At 37.5% G+C, this 19,631-nt stretch overlaps 1 protein-coding gene across 4 annotated transcripts in view; it reads left to right on the top strand.

Moving 5' to 3' along the window:
- FAM13B (family with sequence similarity 13, member B) overlaps positions 1-19,631 on the top strand; it is an 88,697-nt gene that overhangs the window by 12,930 nt on the left and 56,136 nt on the right. For 2 of the 4 annotated variants that reach the window (XM_011969157.1, XM_011969155.1), the window contains exons 2-7: positions 1,376-1,542; positions 3,476-3,667; positions 4,107-4,319; positions 10,369-10,546; positions 10,847-10,988; positions 19,076-19,236. In XM_011969157.1, coding sequence (XP_011824547.1) covers positions 3,511-3,667; positions 4,107-4,319; positions 10,369-10,546; positions 10,847-10,988; positions 19,076-19,236 — 851 coding nt within the window. In that variant the 5' untranslated portion in view covers positions 1,376-1,542; positions 3,476-3,510. Of the gene's footprint in view, positions 1-1,375; positions 1,543-2,594; positions 2,681-3,475; positions 3,668-4,106; positions 4,320-10,368; positions 10,547-10,846; positions 10,989-19,075; positions 19,237-19,631 lie in introns of all 4 variants that reach the window. The other 2 variants (XM_011969156.1, XM_011969158.1) reach the window with 2 other exon arrangements.

Below are 19,631 nucleotides of genomic sequence, written 5' to 3'. Positions count from 1 at the left end.
ATTAACTACATGTTTTAGCAAGCATTTCAGGATGTTTTGCAAGTAATTATCCACTAAAAGATTTGTTGTGGGAATATGGTTTTCCTTACCTTCAGTTTTTAATGTTCCTCCTGGAAGTGTATGTTACTAATAACACTTCTTTGAAAACCACACTGATTGATATTACTCTTCTGCTTACCTGAAGTTTCTTGGTCAGAGTCCTGCAGTGTAGTTTACTGAGCTTATTAAAAGATTTGTTAATAGATGACTAGAATTCACAGAGGATAATAATACCATTAGAATTCACAGAGGATGATGAGATTAAGAATTAAACACTTTACCAAACAAGTTCCCCTCTCTCTCCCTAGTCTAATTGCTGGTCTTTTAGCATTATGCAAAGCAGAGAGAGGAGACTAGTTCTCTTGTTATCTCAGTTAAACTTAACAGCTGTACAGGTATTATTCTTTTTTTTTTTTTTGAAACAGGGTCTCACTTTGTTGCCCAGGCTGGAGTGCAGTGGTGCAAACATAGGCCATTGCAGCCTCCACCTCCTGGCAGAAGTGATCCTCCCACCTCAACCTTCCAAGTAGCTGGGACTACAGGCAATACTATACCTGGCTAATATCTAAATTTTTTTTGTAGAGATGGGGTCTCACTGTATTGCCCAGGCTGGTCTCAAACTCCTGGGCTCAAGTGATCTTCCCACCTTGGCCTTTCAAAGTGCTGGGATTATAGCCATGAGCCAATGCACCTGGCCTGTACAGGTAGTTTCTTATTTTATATAAAGAAACCTAGGCTCAGAGACATGGAAGTTGTTCACCATCATGTATCTACAAAATGATGGAGTTAGTATTTGAATCTAAACCTTTCTGGGTCTGTTCTTTTTGCTCTTTTCCAACATATGCTATTGCTTCTCTAAATTAGGGAACTCAGACAACCACTATATTGTATACAAAAAAGGAAGAAAGTACTTAAGTATAATAGCAAGCTTAAATCATATCTTTGATTCTTTGATCTTTTGAAAATACTTCCATGTTTAGTTCTCAGTATGTGAGGAAATGAGTAAGGAATGGGATGGGGTAGGGTGTCTGCACATAATTGAGGAAAATGGATTATTTGAATGGTGTAGTCCTTGAAGATGTGTCCTGTCACATATCCTCCTTTGCAATTCGTTTATTTACTTATCTTCAGCAGAAAGATTCTTCTCCAGTTTTCCATCATCATCTGTAACCTTTGCAAGGTATTGCCTTTAGGTTACAAATACATTTTTCAGACAGAAGAATAACTTTCAATATAGGTAATGTCTTAAGAGGACTTTACTGCTGCTTCTATTAATAGTCTCTTCTGACAGTTAAAGATGTTGTGGGAAATTGAAGTAATTGTTTTTATCTTGTAGATTAACTGCTGAAGTACTGATCGAGTTCTGCATTTCTTCAATGAGGAACTACAGGCTGATCTTCTGCCATAATCTCAAACAGCCATAAATGACAAAAGAATGCTTGCTCAGTGAGGGTAGCTGGTGCAGAAGCCATTTTTTAAACTTAGGTATTTAAGTCCTGAAAGGTAAGTTTTCAAAATGATAACTATCTCCTGCTCTATAAATCCATAGAGGTTTTGAAACTTGCCCCTGTGGCTGCTATTTGATTTAACGTGAGGTTTTATAGTTCTTAGCTGGCACCAGATACGTCGAAGAATGAATGTTGCTTGTTTGAGACTATGTAAATGTATGGTATTTTGCTCTCTTAAGTTAATTTTTTCTTTTCTTTTAAGTTGGCTGCATTGTTTCCTAGTCATGTTGTGACATTCTTGATCCAGTGGGTATACACTTGATCCAGTGGACCTTATTTTTGTAAACTTATGAATTTTAGTAGACTGATCTTTGTGATTTGCTATCTTTCTCTTGCAGTGTGAAAGAAATTGTTTTTCTGGGGTGATGGAAAAAAGACCAGCTGGTGTCATGTTGTTCATTATCAACCTTGGAGTTTTTCTTTCTTTTACAAATACTCTTTTCCTACATAAAGTAATAAATGTGTAATGTGTTTATTTTAGAAAATAAATTTTTCTTGGGATTACTTGTTCTCTTATGTGTCAGATACTGGAAATGGCCATCTGAGACATTGTTTTCTCCCACTTCTTTACTGATCACAATTCCTACAAAATTAGGACAAATAACTGTTTCTTCTGAACTAGATGGTTCTGAAACTTTTTATTATGGATAATTATGAAATAACACTATTAAGTCCAGGCGCAACGATGTGTGCCTATAATCCCAGTGCTTTGGGAGGCTGAGGTGGGCAGATCACCTAAGGTCAGGAGTTCAAGACCAGCCTGGCCAACATGGTGAAACTGGTCTCTACTAAAAATGCAAAATTAGCCGGGCGTGGTGGCGTACACCTGTAATCCCAGCTACATGGGAGGCTGAGGCAGGAGAATTGCCTGAACCCAGGAGGTGGAGGTTGCAGTGAGCTGAGATTGCACCATTGCATTCCAACCTGGGCAAAAAGAGTGAAACTCGGTGTCAAAAAATGAAATAACAGTGTTGATAAGAGGACATCTCTTATTGAAAGTTGATGTTGAGAAATGAAAAATTTCTTTTTTACAAAAATGTATTACAGGCTGGGCGCCTGTAATCCCAGCACTTTGGGAGGCCGAGACGGGCAGATCACGAGATCAGGAGATGGAGACCATCCTGGCTAACACGGTGAAACCCTGTGTCTACTACAAATACAAAAAAATTAGCCAGGTGTGGTGGCAGACGCCTGTAGTCCCAGTTACTCTGGAGGCTGAGGCGGGAGAATGGCATGAACCCAGGAGGTGGAGCTTGCAGTGAGTCGAGATCAGGCCACTGTACTCCAGCCTGGGCAATAGAGCGAGACTCCACTCCATCTCAAAAAAATATATATATATATATTACAGCTGCTCTATCATGTAGAAATAAGAACTCATTAATCTTGTTCTTATTAGCCCATCATTTATAAAAAGTGGTTATTAGATCATCACTTTCTAAAAAGGATTCTCTCCCGTTTGGACTTATAAATTGAGGGGTTAGATGAGCTTTATATGGCACAGTCCAGAATGGGTTTGGATTTACCTGTGTCATTAATAAGCTTGTTTAGTAAAGGTTTTCTTGGAGCCAGATTTGGTCCTTAATTTGTCTTTGGGACATTAGTGCTTCTTGCTATATCTTTGATGGTCCTTAATTTGTCTTTGGGACATTAGTGCTTCTTGCTGTATCTTTGATGATTAACTTTGCTATTGTTTGATAAGTATGCAAGCACTAAAGGGAACATTCAGCACTAACTCTTCGTAATAGGGAATATGTTTAGATAATTGTACTGAACTTCATCTGTAGAACACACTATGGGCCTGCTAACTGGAACATATTTAAATAGATGAGAACACATTCAGGTGTAAAGCATTTTTCTTTAATGTATCTAGTCATATTGCCACCTGTTAATCATTATAGTCTTTTTTTTTTTTGTCTTTCATTTGGCAGAAAAGACAGCTTTGATTTCTGGCTGCAAAAAAGATATGAGGAAGAGCTCCTCCCCTTCCTTGAGTAACTGCAACTCCGTTCTTGCTAACAAAATATTTGGAATTCCACTTGATGAGCTGCAGCAGGGAGGACATCCAGACAATGAGGTTCCATTCATAGTCCGCCACGTTGTGGACTATATTGAGGAACATGGTATACATTTCCTTACTTTGAGGGCTAGCTTTTGTTTTAATAAACACAACTTACCCCTTTTTGACCTTGGATTTTTAATTTTTTTTTTTTTGTATGAAATGTCCAAAACAGGAAAAACTAGAAATTCTTTTTAATATTTTAGTGTGATTTTTACTTAAATTCATATACTTAGAAATGACAGTTGCCCAGCCTAGAACAAGTTTTAGTGGGGGTGATAGGAATATTTTTAATGGATATAAGGGGTGGGATAAAATGGAATATCCCTTAGAACAAAGATAGTATGTTTCTAGATGTATAATTTGAAGGTTTTTAGTCAAGTCATGGGAGCCAGGAAAGGCTTTCCAAAAGTATGAGTATTTTAAGTTAATAGGAGAATGAATATATATGGTCAAGCAGTTGACTTTGCAGCTTATTGAATGATTGCCTTGAACTAATGTAGGAGGTCTGGAGCAACAAGGACTTTTTCAAGTCAATGGAAATGCTGAGACCGTGGAGTGGCTTCGGCAGAGATACGACAGCGGAGAAGAGGTGGATTTGGTTAAGGAAGCAGATGTTCCCTCAGCTATTAGCCTTCTTAGATTTTTTCTTCAAGAACTTCCTGAACCTGTTATCCCTGGCAGTTTACATATTCACTTGATGCAGCTTTCTCAAGGTAACATAATTTGATACTTATCAATCAGTCATTTGTTGTTAATTTCCTAGTCTTTACCTTTTAGAAATCTTGACATGTAAGCAGTAAGTATAGTATTTTAGAGTTTAATTTGTTATTTTCTCTTTTGCTTTTTGGGGCTGTATGATCTTGTCAAAGGAAAGGCAACTTCCTGGATCCCTCTAGTACTGCTTACTTTTTCTTATTGGTCTTATTAGTGTAAGATACAAGGTGAAGAAGAGGAAAGGGAGGAGACAAGAACAAGGAGTAGGAGGGGTCATGAAAAAGAAGAGAAATTTATGTAAGGTAATGTGTGTGGTGGCACAATGTCCAATAGCAGCCAAAGATGTTGCTTAGTGGAGATATTACCACTATTAGGGTTTCTTATCTCTGGTTTGATAGAATTTCCTAGCAAAAGCAAGAAGATAACTTTGATTCTAGTCTTGGAATATACCTAAAACTTGTTCTTGGACGCTTACCTAAAGGAAATGAATATCAAATTGAACATCAGACTCTAAGCCAAAGAAACAAAAAAAGATTTATCTTTGTTAGGTTTTTTTTTGGTGGTGACTAAAAAGTAGTGCTTAGCTAGAGTGGAATAGGAACGGGAAAAATAGGGGTAGAGGCAGCAGAAAGGTCAAAGAACCAAGAAGTGAGGAAATGCTTCTGTTCCTAGAGCCAAATGGTATTCATATATTTGTAATGGAGGGACATGCTTCATTATATAGGAAAATGTATAAAGTTGGCATATAACATTATATATTTCTTGAATTTTATACCTTTTCAGGCTTTTTTGGTATTATGGAGTTCATTTATCTTTTGAATCAGGGCTTCTAAAGAAATTCAGTTATGCTAAGAAATTATAACTGCTTCCTTTGTGCCTATCTCTATCACAGCTGGGCATTCTATAATATGTGTGTATATATCCTTAAGTATTATGTTGTCAGAGAAAGTGTATTTTCTTTTGAAAAGGTTTATCTGTCTTTTTCTTAAATTTTAAACTGTGAGCCTAAGTTAGTTAGGTGTTTTTGATTTATGTATAAAGGTCAATGCAGAGATGTTCTGTGACCCTCTTACACATGTTTTCTGTACAGCTAAATCATAAGGCTCACTTTGAACTTGCTATATTCAGGAATGGGTAACCTGATTCAGTTCTGTTCTTTTACTGTATAATCTGGATCAAAAAACAGGTTTTAAAGCGAAATGTTATTAGTAAGGCTCCCCTTTTTTCAATTCATCACTTTAATTTTTCTCCCCCCAAAATTACGGTTTTTTGTTTTGACTTTTTGAATTCATTTTATTATTACAGGAATGTTTTCAAATGTTTATGTTGAGATACCTAATAAGCATTTTGCATTTATTAAATATGAACTGAAACCAGTATGATGAAGGTTTTTTGAGCCTTTTTAGATAACTCTAGAGCCATTCTCTTTATAGTGATAGGTTTCCATGTTCCCTCTGTTAGCTGAATTGCAGACATGTATTTAAAGTTGCAAGATTCAGATAATCTTTCAGTCCTGAATGAAAATTTATAAATTAATAATTGCAATGAGATTTAATGGAAGCAAAGTCATTGACTCACGGGTAGTATCTATCAGAAACTATTTATTTTTCACTAGGATCGTCATTTCAATTGGTTTTCATTTATTTGTTGTTTTTTGTTTTGTTTTTGTTTTGTTTTGTTTTTTAAAATGTTCTTGCTGTCGGCCAGGCTGGAGTGCAGTGGTGTGATCCTAGCTCACTACCGCCTTGATCTCCAGGGCTCAAGTGATCCTCCTGCCTCAGCCTCCTGAGTAGCTGGGACTACAGGGGTGCATCACCTTGCCTGGCTAATTTTTAAAAATTTTTTATTTTTTTGGAGAGACAAGATCTTGCTATGTTGCCCAGGCAGGTCTTGAACTCCTGAGCTCAAGTGATCCTCTTGTCTCAGTTTCCCAAAGCACTGGGATTATAGGAGTGAGCCGTTGTACCTGGCCTGGTTTTCATTTAAAATTATGACAGCATCATGTACTGTTGGGACAACTAAGTTCCTCTTCAAAGACTCAACTTTCTGATCATAAATTGTAAACCAATCCTACCCCTTCTTTTCTTTCAAAAATCGCGCATTTACCCTATTTGAAAAAGTATCAGTCTTAGCCAAGGCCTGGTTTTCATTTAAAATTATGATAGCACCATGTACCATGTTGACATTCATGGAATTACAATACACATCTCATTAATTATTCTTATGCTAACATTCACTTGTGAAGGAATTTAAGACATGCAGAAATACTTATGGTCCATAAGTGCTTTCATGTTTAATATGAGAAATTCACTGTTTTCTTCTATTTTCCACTTACACATACATAATCATTGGCATGTATATGTATGTGTGCACATATACTCACATATACACCCATTTCTTTAATAGCTATTCTGCTAGGTGTGGTAGTATTTGAGGTGATATTTGCATTTATGTTGTAATATCATCTTTTCATTCATTCATTTAGTTATTCTTTTGGGAAGATGTCTAGATCTCTGAACAAAGGTTCCTCTCTTTGTTTACTGCAGATAATTTTGTTTGTTTCTTTTATTTTTTGAGACAGAGTCTTGCTCTGTCGCCTAGGCTGGAGTGCAGTGGGACCATCTTGGCTTACTGCAACCTCTGCAGTGCACTGCAACCTCTGCAGGTTTAAGTGATTCTCGTGCTTCAGCCTCCTGAGTAGCTGGGACTATGGGTGTATGCTACCATACCCAGCTGATTTTTGTATTTTTAGTAGAGATGGGGTTTCACCATGTTGGTCAGGCTGATCTCGAGCTCCTGACCTCAAGTGATCCACCCACCTTGGCCTCCCAGAGTGCTGGAATTACAGGCATGAGCCATGGCACCCAGCTGTAGATAAATAATATGATAATATTTTAATGTTCACAAATACATGACAGTTATTGCTTTTAAGACCATGAAAGAAGCACTGTTGCAGTTGCATTTCAGCTTTTGTTTTTAAAAAGTGGTTTCATTTCTCTGTGGTAGCAGGACAGTGCATTCACTGGTGTGGTTAAACTTTTCATTTAGACTAGGGTTTCACAGCCTTGGTACTGTTAATTTTGGGCTTGATAATTTTTTGTGATGGGGGTTATGTACTGTAGGATGTTTAGCTTTACCATAGGCACTGTCTTCCCCAAAGTCATGACAGCCGTTCATTTGTCAGATGTTGACAACTTCTGGTTTAGACCATAATGGTTAGTTCAACTGCTTATCCGTTGTGTTTTGGTAGAAAACATAGCTAGCAGTTTTGTGGATTAGTTAGAACATTTCCAGAAAATATTACAGTACTTGAAGGAATTGTTAGGGGAAACTTCTCTGATAACATACATTATTTTCCCTGGATATGATTTAACTAGAAAGTAGACTCCAAAGGAAAGAAATTTAAGCAAGTATGTATATATTTAATGTATTTTGAAGTGCTTCTGTGCCTTATTTGAAGACTTCAGAAACAGGCCAGTATAGGTATAAATGTGTAGAAGAAATGTACCCAACAAAACTTTGGATAATGTTGATAGTATTTCAAATAAAAACAGTATTGCCCACAAGCTTACCACACCATCAAGTCAAATGGTGTAGTATGTTCAACATCTTTATTCAGTTATTGTGTATTCATTCAGTGAATTCAACTAATGTGTATTGAACATCTGCTATATGCTAGGCATTGCTCTAGACCAGCAGTCCTCAACCTTTTTGACACCAGGGACCGGTTTTGTGGAAGACAGTTTTTCCACTGATGGGGAGGAGGAATGGTTTTGGGATGAAGCTGTTCTAACTCAGATCATTAGGCATTAGATTCTCATAAAGAATGTACAATCTAGATTCCTTGCATGCACAGTTCACAGTAGCGTTCTTGCTCCTATGAGAACCTAATGCTGCTGCTGATCTGACTCGCTGCTCACCTCCTGCTGTATGGCCCAGTTCCTAACAGGCCACAGACTGGTCTGCAGCCCCGGCTGTGGACCTTTGCTCCAGATACTGAGAATTCAGCACTGAAAAAAACTAGGTGAAAATCTCTGCCCTCATGGCTGGGTGTGGTGACTCACACCTGTAATTCCAGCACTTTGGGAGGCTGAGGTGGGAGGATCACTTGAGCCTAGGAGTTCTAGACCAGTCTGGAACACATAGAGAGACCCTGTCGCTACGAAAACTTCAAAAAATAGCCAGCTGTGGTGGCATTTGCTTGTGGTTCTAGCTACCTAGGAAGTAGATGTGGGAGGATCGCTTGGGCCTGGGAGGTTGAGGCTGCGGTGAGCCTCAGTGAGCATGCCACTGCACTCCACCCTGGAGCGACAGCCTGTCTCAGAAAAAAAAATCTCTGCCCTCACAGAACTGAAATGCTATAGAGGATAAAGGGAGGATGGATAAATAGATGATAAAAATAAACATATGGATAGGTATGCTAGGCATTAAGTGCCACAGAGCTGGAGAGAATGTTAGGTAGAATTTGTCAGTGTTGGTGTCTTCATTATATTGATAATGCTTGCATTTTTGGTACGTGATTTTCTAAAATAATCCTTTTCTGTTGAATGCTTAGGTTGTTAAAATTTCTCATCAGTTATAGGTACAGTGATTTAAACATTAATCCAGGGACTATTCCATCTGATTTTAAAATTGAAGTACTAGTACTTTTGAATGGACAGCTGGTAATATTACAAAGTATAGAAGAGTTGTTATTGGTTGCATTTTAAATTTTAAGTAAAACTCATGTGACTATAGCCTTTCCTGATAAACTTAAAAATTTTGTTTTCTTTTTTTTTTTTTTAAATTTTTGAGACAGGGTCTCACTCTGTTACCCAGGCTGAAGTGCAGTGGCACGATCTCAGCTCACTGCAACCAGTGCCTCCTAGGCTCAAGCCATTGTCTCACCTCAGCCTCCTGAGTAGCTGGGACCATATGTGTATGCCAGTACACTCGACTAATTTTTGTATTTTTGGTAGAACAGGGTTTCGCCATGTTGCCCAGGCTGGTCTCAAACTCCTGAGCTCAGGCGATGTGCCTGCCTCAGCAAAGTGCTGGGATTACAAGCGTGAGCCACCGTACCAGGCCCCAAAAAATTTTTTTTTAATCAACATAGTACTGGAGTCCTATTTCCTGATAAACTTTCTAGACTAGTATTATTTTGCAGAGATGGCTAATATCATGACCATAACCTTTTACCAAAAGTTTTTCAGTAAAATAATTTTAAGAACCTGCCGAAAAATACAAAATGAAACATAATTGAATTGGTTTTTACTCATGAAGCAATAAATCACTTTATTTTGAGAGAACCTCTGAGCACTTTTTTCTCCCAAATGGGATCCTCACCAATCAATGGAATTAATACAGATCTAGTTTCTGCTAGTGAAAACTCATTGACACGATAAATACAAGGCCTAACTTGTGTGATAAAGTTTACTTGATAAGCAGAAACCCGCATAAATTTAGAGGAGAAAAACAGACAAGAAATGAAAGACCTTTTAATTTAGTTCTACTGATATTGCTGAAGTTAATTGTTTATTTGGGAAGCCAGGAGAAGAAAATCACACTGTTACTTTGTTCTTTCCTTGTTTTTCCTTTCCAAGCTGAAAGGTATCGCTGATACTATTAGCCCCTCAAATTGCATCTCTGCTTTGCTCACTAGTAGTTTGTATTGTCTGGCATGGCCAGTGCATTTTGACCTTTTATAGTTGGCACTAGTGTGGAAACACAGGTACGGTCATGCTGGAGACAGTAGGATGAGAATTTAAAAAAAAATCAAAACAAAAAAACAAAAGTAGAGAATTGGGGCCAATGAGTAATAGATGAAGAAAACATCCTCCAGCAATTAAGGGGTTGAGTTCCTTTTTTCCAGCTCCTCTTCTCCACCTCTTCTCTGTTTCATAAGTGAAATGGAAAGCCCTAAGGCATTTGGCCCCAGTAGAGGAAGTGAAGAGGTTTTGAATTGTTGCAGTAAAAAGGTGATGTGGATAGAGTAATGTGAACCTGGCAAAATATCAGAGCTTTGCTTTTTCCTTTATTTAAAAAAACCCTATCATTATTGTTTTATAGATTATAATAATGAAGATGAATTTGGAAGAAAGTTGAGGTTCCTCTTGCAACAGCTTCCACCTGTTAATTACAGTTTGTTAAAGTTTCTGTGTAGATTTTTAGCCAATGTAGCATCACATCATGAAGAAATTTGGTCTGCAAATTCTTTGGCTGCTGTCTTTGGTCCAGATGTCTTCCAGTAAGTTGTTTCAAAAATTTTTGTTTAATTTTTAAAAATTAGATACGTGAAATGGAATCATTATATTGTCTCCCAACGATTGTAGGTTGCTTGATGAACAATTATTTTTTATAGTAGATATAATTAATTCTTACAACATTTTTGTGAACAGGCTACAAATTAGGTAGATTTTACAGATGGGAGAATGGAAGCACAGAATGGTGACATAAATTGCCTGTGTTCATAAAGTGTCTCATTGGTTGTCTTCTACCTTTACCAGTGATTGATTTAAGAACTCTCAATTTGGACTTTTATTCTTAGCATTTACACAGATGTGGAAGATATGAAAGAGCAAGAAATAGTGAGCAGGATAATGGCTGGACTTCTGGAAAACTACTATGAGTTTTTTGAGAATGAAGAGGAAGATTTTTCATCTAATGATTTGAGTTCAATTACTGAACAGGTGAGAATATTCTATTTGGAGGGATAATTTCTTTCTTTCTTTTTTTTTTTTTTTTTAAGAATAATATGCTCTTAAAGACTTGCCATAGGCATAAGTGGAATTTAAGTACTGACTTGGAAGTAATTATCTTGATTATTACATGTAATCAGTAGGTGGCACATTCATGATTTTTTTTTTCCCTGAACAACATCCTGCCCTCCATAATTCGATTAATAAGGAAAAGGCATTAAAATCAGAGTATACAGTAGAGATTTTTTGTTTTTGTTTTTTTCTAACTATTGTTTATTTTGTAAGGATAATGCTGTGTTTTGGTTTTTTGCAGAGAAACTGCTAGCATAGAGGAATATAGGCAAGGGGTGAGAAATTTAAAGTAGAGGGAAAGATTAGGTACACATTTTTAAAAATTTGAAGTTTTTCTTCAGTAATATAGCAAATCAACACAATAGTATAATTATCATTAATGGAAAGCCTCTGGATATTAATAGTTTAAGTGGCAGGTAATTTTTAAATTCTGGTGACTCTAGAATATTAAAATCTCTTTCTGAGGTTACCTTATAATCTTTTACAAAATTGTTTTATTTTTTATAGAGACAGGGTCTTGTTATGTTGCCCAGGCTGGTCTTGAACTCCTGGCCTCATGCAAGCCTCCTGCCTTGGCCTCTGAAAGCGTTGGGATTATAGGCATGCGCCACTACGTCCAGCCACTTATAATCTTGATGGTTGAGACTATACAAGGCTCATACTTAACTTTCTCCTTTATGAAATGGGAATATTGAAGCTGAATAATTAACAGTTTATTGTAAAGCCATGTTAGTCCAGTCTTCTCAGGTTTAAAATTTGTGATTTAGATCTGTGTAGAAGTTTTTCTTCTGCACTTACGTGAAGTGGTTTGCCATCAAACTTTTATTAACGTTAAAACCTATGAAGTCACCTATATTTTGAGTGTTAGTTGGGGCTGATACTTCTTTTTTTAATGGATAATAATTCACCTGTTTCTTAAAAATGGTAGAATATATGGTAAAATGTCTTGCTGTCATCCATACTCACCTTTTCCTTCTTTCTTTCCTCCCCTTGGTTTTTTGTTTTTCCAGTTTTTAAAAGCAAATACAAGTAAATATTTTCTAACAGTTTTTTTCTACAAGAAAGTAGGATACTATCCACACTGTTCTGCCCCTTGTTTTGAAGATCTTATTAGAATATAGAGAGCACGTTATTTTTTTTTTTACACCTGTGTAGTTTCCTATTGTGTGGGTAGAACCTTAAAATTTATTTGATTTATAGTGTCAGTCCCCACTTAGAAAGGGGGTGGTACATTCTGGTTTTCTCAGAATAATCTTGGTATCTGTCTGCTTCTGGTGTAATATTTAGAAGCTTCTCTGTCACTCTTAGATGTATTCAGGTTTGCATGGTTGCTTCCCTTCATTTGCTGTGAGATTACAAAGCATCATCTTTTGAGAGGTCGTCGATCATAACAGATTTTCATTAGTCCTGATAGTTCTTGTATATCATTATGTGGATTCAGAGTTTTATTTTCTGGGCAGCCTAACTTTAAAAGAGTTTTGATGCTTTTGTGAACTTTTATGACTAATACTTTTTAATATTTGGAGTTTATACTTCAGCTTTTCTTTATGTAAGGGTTTTTTTTTTTCTTTTTTTTTTTTCTTTTGAGACGGAGTCTCACTGTCACCCAGGCTGGAGTGCAGTGGTGTGATCTAGGCTCACTGCAACTTCCACCTCCCAGGTTCAAGCAATTCTCCTGCCTCAGCCTCCTGAGTAGCTGGGATTACAGGCAGCTACTGCCATGCCTGGCTAATTTTGTATTTTTAGTAGAGACAGGATTTCACCATGCTTGCCAGGCTGGTCTTGAACTCCTGACTGATCTCAGGTGATCCACCCACCTTGGCCTCTCAAAGTGCTGGGATTACAGGTGTGAGCCACTGCGCCTAGCCATGTAAGCATTTTTATCTTTGGCTTTCCCTCCCTCTCTCCCTTCTTCCCTCTTTCCCTTTCTCTCCTTCTCTTTTTTCTCATTTCTCTTTCTTCCTATCCAAATATCAGGAACTTTAAAGGAACAGTAATAGATGCCAGATTAGAGCTTGCAGTGTGTAGACCGAGGTTGAAACCTGTGTCTGTGTGTATATGTAATAAATTAAGGGTAGAATTTGTAGCCTGAATTAGTGATGCATAGAACTCTTGGCACATTTTTTGAGGGGTTCCAGTTATCATACACAGTTCTTGACTTAAAAACTTGGTTTAAGGAACTGATAGATCTCTAAATTATTCTTGCTTGAAGCAAAATGACAAGAAGAGGATAAGTAGATAGGTATGCCTTAAACCTTTAATGTCTTTTGATGCTCAAAAGAAATCTACCTCTTGGGGAGTTCTGCATGCCACCTTTATTTCCTTCCTTCCTTCCGTCCTTCCATCCTGTCCTGAGACGGAGTCTTGCTCTGGTTGCCCAGGCTGGAGTGCAGTGGTACAATCTTGGCTTACTGCAGCCTCCACTTCCTGAGTTGAAGCGATTCTTGTGCTTCGCCTCCTAAGTAGCTGGGACTACAGTCACTCTGCCATGCCTGACTAATGTGTGTGTGCGTGTGCGTGTATTTTTGGTAGACACTGGGTTTTATCGTTTTGGCCAGGCTGATCTCGAACTCCTGACATCAAGTGATCTGCCTGCCTTGGCCTCCCAGAGTGCTGAGATTATAGGCATGAGCCACTGCACCTGGCCTATTTTGTTTATATTTCAGTTCAGTGATTTTCAAAAATGTAAGTAATGGCAGATAAAAATGAAATAATATACATAATGTTTGTGTCGTTTATTTTTTACATTTTTAAGATGATTTGACTTCTAAGAACTGGTAATGTCAACTTAATATTTACATCTTGACTTCTCTAAAGTCTGCAGGATATGCCTTATGTTTTATATTTTGCTATAATTCAATATTTCTTTTCTTCCATGGTTTTCTGATGTATGCTGAAATGTCTTTATCTCACATATATTGCATCAGTAGTTTTGTATTTTTTTTTGCACTAGAAAAATTGACTTAAAATACATTGTGCCTTACATTAAATAGAATGGTGAGGCACCATAAGGTAGTGTTGAATTCTGCATGTTTGCCCATGGATAGAAAAAGGGACATTAGGCCAGGTGCGGTAGCTCACACCTGTAGTCCCAGCACTTTGGGAGGCTGAGATGGGTAGATCGCTTGAGGCCAGGAATTTCAGATCAACCTGATGAACAGGGTAAAACCCCATCTCTACTAAAAATACAAAAATTATCTGGCTGTGGTGGCACACACCTGTAGTCCTAGCTACTCTGGACCCTGAGGCACAGGAGTCGCCTGAACCCAGGAGGCAGAGGTTGCAATGAGTCGAGATCATGCCACTGCACTTCAGCCTTGGTGACAGAGTGAGACCTTGTCTCCAAAAAAAAAAAAAGAAAAAAAGAGAAAAGGATGTTAGTATAATTAAGCTTAATAAATGGAGTAGTGCAGTGGGTCCTGAGAGACATGCTGTAGATTTAATTATCTTGTCCCATGTTGCTAATTATTTTCTTACCAATTTTTTTTATCAATTCTGTCTCAGAATCTATTTTCTTATCAATTTTTATTATGTTTCTGGAATGTGATTTACAAGTAACAAAATTACAGATTTATGAGGTTTTTTTGTAAGTGGATTTGATAACTTTAGTTTGATTTGTGAGGCAGAATTGATAAGGTATTTAAGCAGACATAAATATCCTCAAACTCAGCACAACTTGATTGTGTTCTTAAATATTTTCAGTTTCTTGTCTATATATTTAAAGATGTGGGTAGACCTGGCCCGTCTTGGCAGTGCTTTGATTTTTCTCCTGATTTTAATATTTGAAGGAAGCAAAGTTTATCCAGCACTTAATTCTTTTATAGTTTCATCCCATTAATGCAAATATTTGACTATTAGAATCTTTTCCAGGTAGTAGATATTTTTATTAATAATATGAGAGAGATAGGTGGCTGGAGATGATAAACAGGGAGTGCTTGAAGGATGATGCAGAGTCAAATGGATTTCGTATGGATCCTTAAATGAATGAGAATCCAGTAGAATGGTTTGAAGATGGAGGTGATAATGATGTTTCTTTATACATTTGAGAAGACAGGTAGCAGCGTTCTCCACAAACTGGAGTCTGGAGAGCAGGCATTTCACGAGGCCCTAGAGAAGGGAATTATAGCAGTCAAAGAAAGAAGACATGGAAGTATGGATGAGGTTTTCCATAAGTGGAGTTGAGGCTGCTGCATACGTAGAGCAAGTTCAAAATAACTTCTGAACAAAATAGTGTTGATAAGCAGAAGGTCAGGTTGACAAGGAGAGGATCAAGAAGAACTTCGAATATTAGTGTGGGGTAAGACAGCATTTTAATCCAAGTCTTTAATGCTTAGTTTAGCTCAAAATAATTGAGTCAGTTCTTAGTGCAGGAAGTTACTTTGGGAGGCCTTGAGAGGGGAGAGAAAAAAACCCCACAGGGTAATTAATTGTTCATGTCATATTTTAGTTGATGATTATTGTTGAAAATACTAGAGACTGTCAATTTCTATAAAGCTTATTGAATTGAATATATTCGATATATTCAAGTATAATGCTTTCATAGTTCCTCGGAGCTATTGACTTTATACATGAAATGATTTTATTATTTTTTTGAGAGGGTCTCACTGTGTTGCCCAGGCTGGAGTGCAGTGGCATGGTCATAACTTACTGTAACCTTGAACTTCTGGGCTCATGATCCTCCTGCCTCAGCTTCTTGAGTAGTTGGGACTACAGGCATGTGCTACAATGCTTGGCTAATTTTTAAAATTTTTTGTGGAGACAGAGTTTCACTATGTTGCCCAGGTTGGTCTTGAACTCTTGGCCTCAAGCAATCCTCCTGCCTTGGCCTTCCAAAATGTTGGTATTATAGGTGTGAGCCACCACACCTGGCCCCATAAAATGATTTTAAAAAGTGTGATATAACATGTTAAAATAGGCCAGCCATGGTGGCTCACACCTGTAATCCCAGCACTGTGGAAAGCTGTGGTGGGTGGATCACCTGAGGTCAAGGGTTTGAGACCAGCCCGGCCAACATGGTGAAACACTGTCTGTACTGAAAATATGAAAATTAGCCAGGCGTAGGGGTGTATGCCTGTAATCCCAGCTACTCAGGAGGCTGAGGCAGGAGAGTTGCTTGAACCTGGGAGGCGGAGGTTGCAGTGAGCCAAGATCGTACCACTGCACTTCAGCCTGACCGACAGAGCAAGACTGTGTCTCAAAACCAAACAAAAATATGTTAAAATAATAGTATCTCTATACCAAAAAGGTGTGAACTGAGTAATTTTTTATTCTGTTTTAAAAGCCTTCTTAAATTTTTTTTTTTATATTTTGCTGTTGTGCCCAAGCTTTTATTAATCAACCACAATAACTCCCTGCCCCCCACCCCACCTTTTTTTTTTTTTGAGACAGTCTTGCTCTGTCACCCAGGCTGGAGTGCAATGGTGTGATCTTGGCTTACTGCAACCCCCATCTCCCAGATTCAAGCAATTCTCCTGCCCCAGCCTGGGATGACAGGCACTTGCCACCATGCCTGGCTAATTTTTGTATTTTTAGTAGAGACGGGCTTTCGCCATGTTGGCCAGACAGGTCTCGAACTCCAGCCCTCAGGTGATTCGCCCACCTCTGCCTCCCAAAGTGCTGGGGTTACAAGCATGAGCCACCGCGCCTGGCTCCCTTTTATACTTCTGAAAACAATTTTTTTTTTTTTTTTGGCCAGTGTTTCCTTGCTTAGATTATGAAATGGATATTAAGTACATCCTCTCAACCTTCACTAGTTAATTAAATACATAGATGGGGAAAGAGGATAATTTCTCATTTGATCTACTTTAAAACCTGATCTGTCATTTGAGATTTTCACCTTTGTGTTGAAATCTTACCTCTCAGTTAATCACTTAAGCCAATGATTTTTCAGTCCTTTTCATCAACATAATGTGGGATGGACTAGGAAAGATATTTATAAACACAACGAATTATACAGAATCTGCTGCATGTACTTTATATGTGAACTAAATGGTTCACTAACTGTTTTGTTTTTATTTTTGAGACAAAGTCTTGCTCTGTTGCCCAGGCTGGAGTGCAGTGTGCGATCTTGGCTCATTGCAACCTCTGCCTCCTGGGTTCAGGCAATTCTGTCTCAGCCTTCCGAGTAGCTGGGATTACAGGCACACGCCACCACATCTGGCTAATTTTTGTATGTTTAGTATAGATTGGATTTCACCATGTTGTCCAGGCTGGTCTCGATCTTCTGGCCTCAAGTGATCCACCCTTTGGCCTCCGAAAGTTCTGGGATTACAGGCATGGGCCACCGTGCCTGGCCTAACTATTGTTAATAATGACTTTTTAGTGACCCATCTGACTAGTGACCTCGATAGACCTGTGGTTGAGACCTCCTGCTTTAGGTAGTTTGGATGGTGGATACTGTCTTCATTGATATAAAAAATGATATTACATGTAGAAACTAGGATCTATGCTGTTAAAGAAATGACAGCAATTTCAGTTATAATGATAGGCATTATTGCTTATTATGTATAGACATTGCTGAAGAGGTTATGTATATTAATCCTTTCAACCAGCTCTGTGAGGTAGTTAGTATAGCATCTCCATTTTATACTTAAGACTTGGTCAAGTTAAGTAAGCTGCCAGAGAAAGTTAGGGGCAAGTAGGGATGTGTGAATATAGATATTTCTGCCTCTGAGGCCTAGCTTTTAACTACTGTATTATACTTTATTCAATTTTGAAACCGAATCTTACTCTGTCACCCAGGTTGGAGTGCAGCATCACAATCATGGCTCTCTTCAGCCCCGACCTCCTGGACCCAAGTGATTCTCCTACCTCAGTCTCCCAAGTGGTAGCTGAGACTACAAGCACATGCCACCATGCCTGGCTAATTTTTGTATTTTTTGTAGAGACAAGGTTTCACCATGTTGCCCAGGCTGGTCTGGAACTCCTGGGTTCAAGTGTTCCAACCCCCTCAGCCTCTCAAAAGTGCTGGGATTATAGGTGTAAGGCACTGTACCCAGCCTGTGTTATACATTAAAAGAAGCACTCTGTACTTGTTGATTAGGAGTGTGATAGAATATCACAGTGTAATTAACTTTCTTTTGGTTGTAGTTTTACTTTCTGATAGTATTCTAGTAACTGTATTTGTCCATCAGAAAAAACACCACTGTTACATGTAGTAGTAAACACATATATTCTAGGTATTTCTATTGCATTTTTCTAGAACGGAGAAAAAGCGTACTTTTATTGCTCAGAGTCTTTAATGACTAGTATTAGTTTATATTAAGCCATTCTATAGATGGTTTCTTCTTTGGGATAACTTAAAAACTCATTTGAAAGTATTTCGCTGGTTTTCTTTCTCTAATATTTCAGTATCTTTTTATTAGAGTGATTACATACGTAGCCAGTTTGATAATGGAGGACATTTTAGAGCTGCTGCTAGCAAGATAATTATAACCTTGACTTGTGCTTACTGGTCAAAATATGAGTTCTTCCTTGTTGTAGGATCCCATCTCTTCATGAATAATTCAATCTGAATCACTTAGAAGTTAGCTGACGTTTTCTAAAATGTAGCTAACATCTTAAGGCAACATTTTTTTGCCCTTCGTTTTTCACACTTACTGTATTAAAATGACTTGTTTAAGGCACCTGGAAATCAGATCAATTAAAAGTCTGTTGTAAGTGTTACATTTACAAACCAAGTTAGAAAATTAAGTTTTCTTAATGTTAACTATACCTTATAGGCTTACTTATATTCCTAGATATACTAATTGTAAAATTAGTATATACTAATATACTAATTTGCAACTAGTGATACACTAATCTAGCTTCAAAATGTTACATTTGTCTGGTTGCAATTTTATTTTGATATGAGAAAGTTGACAGTTACTCCATAAGAGAGATTGATCTTAGGAAATGAGTAAATAAAAATGAGTTGTTTGTGTTTAAAATTTTCATAGACTAGTATGTCTTAGATGTGTTAACAGTTTCATCACATTTTAATTCTGAATTTCCTTTTATTTATATAGGTTAATGAACTTTCTGAGGAAGAAGAGGAAGATGAGAAGCTGGAACATATTGAAGAACTTCCAGAAGAGGGTGCAGAAAAATCAAATGACATGCCAGAGGTGGTACAATTAAGGATGACTGAAAACATCCTGGAATCAAATAGTGTTACGGCATCAACAAGGTAATAGCTCAGTTGAGTGAACTTTAGCTTTTGAGTATTTCATTCTAAGTGTAGACTCACTCAAGCACTCAGGAACACAAACTATGTGAAAGTTTGGCATTTGTGTGTGAAAAAGAGCAAGAAGTAAAATTTCAAGATGCAGTCTTGCTAAGGAATTTTCAGTTACTAGTGTTAATACCTTTTTTTCAAAAACGTAACCTCTTACAAATTTATTCTTAAAGTTTGTTTTGTATTAGCTTATTAATTGGGCTGGATAAAATTTCAGAACCTGTGGAAGTAGCATTGTTAGAGAAGGATACAGTGGCTAAATTGACTTGTATATCCTGCTTCCAGGCTACAATTAGTTTTATCTAGGCTGTAAGGATGGAACTCTGATCCATTAAGATAGTGCTTTC

The sequence above is a fragment of the Mandrillus leucophaeus genome, unplaced genomic scaffold, assembly GCF_000951045.1.
Source record: "Mandrillus leucophaeus isolate KB7577 unplaced genomic scaffold, Mleu.le_1.0 Scaffold88, whole genome shotgun sequence".
Classification (NCBI taxonomy): Eukaryota; Metazoa; Chordata; class Mammalia; order Primates; family Cercopithecidae; genus Mandrillus; species Mandrillus leucophaeus.
The sequence above is the reverse complement of the archived record's forward strand: the minus strand, read 5'-3'. Positions and strand labels throughout refer to the sequence as shown.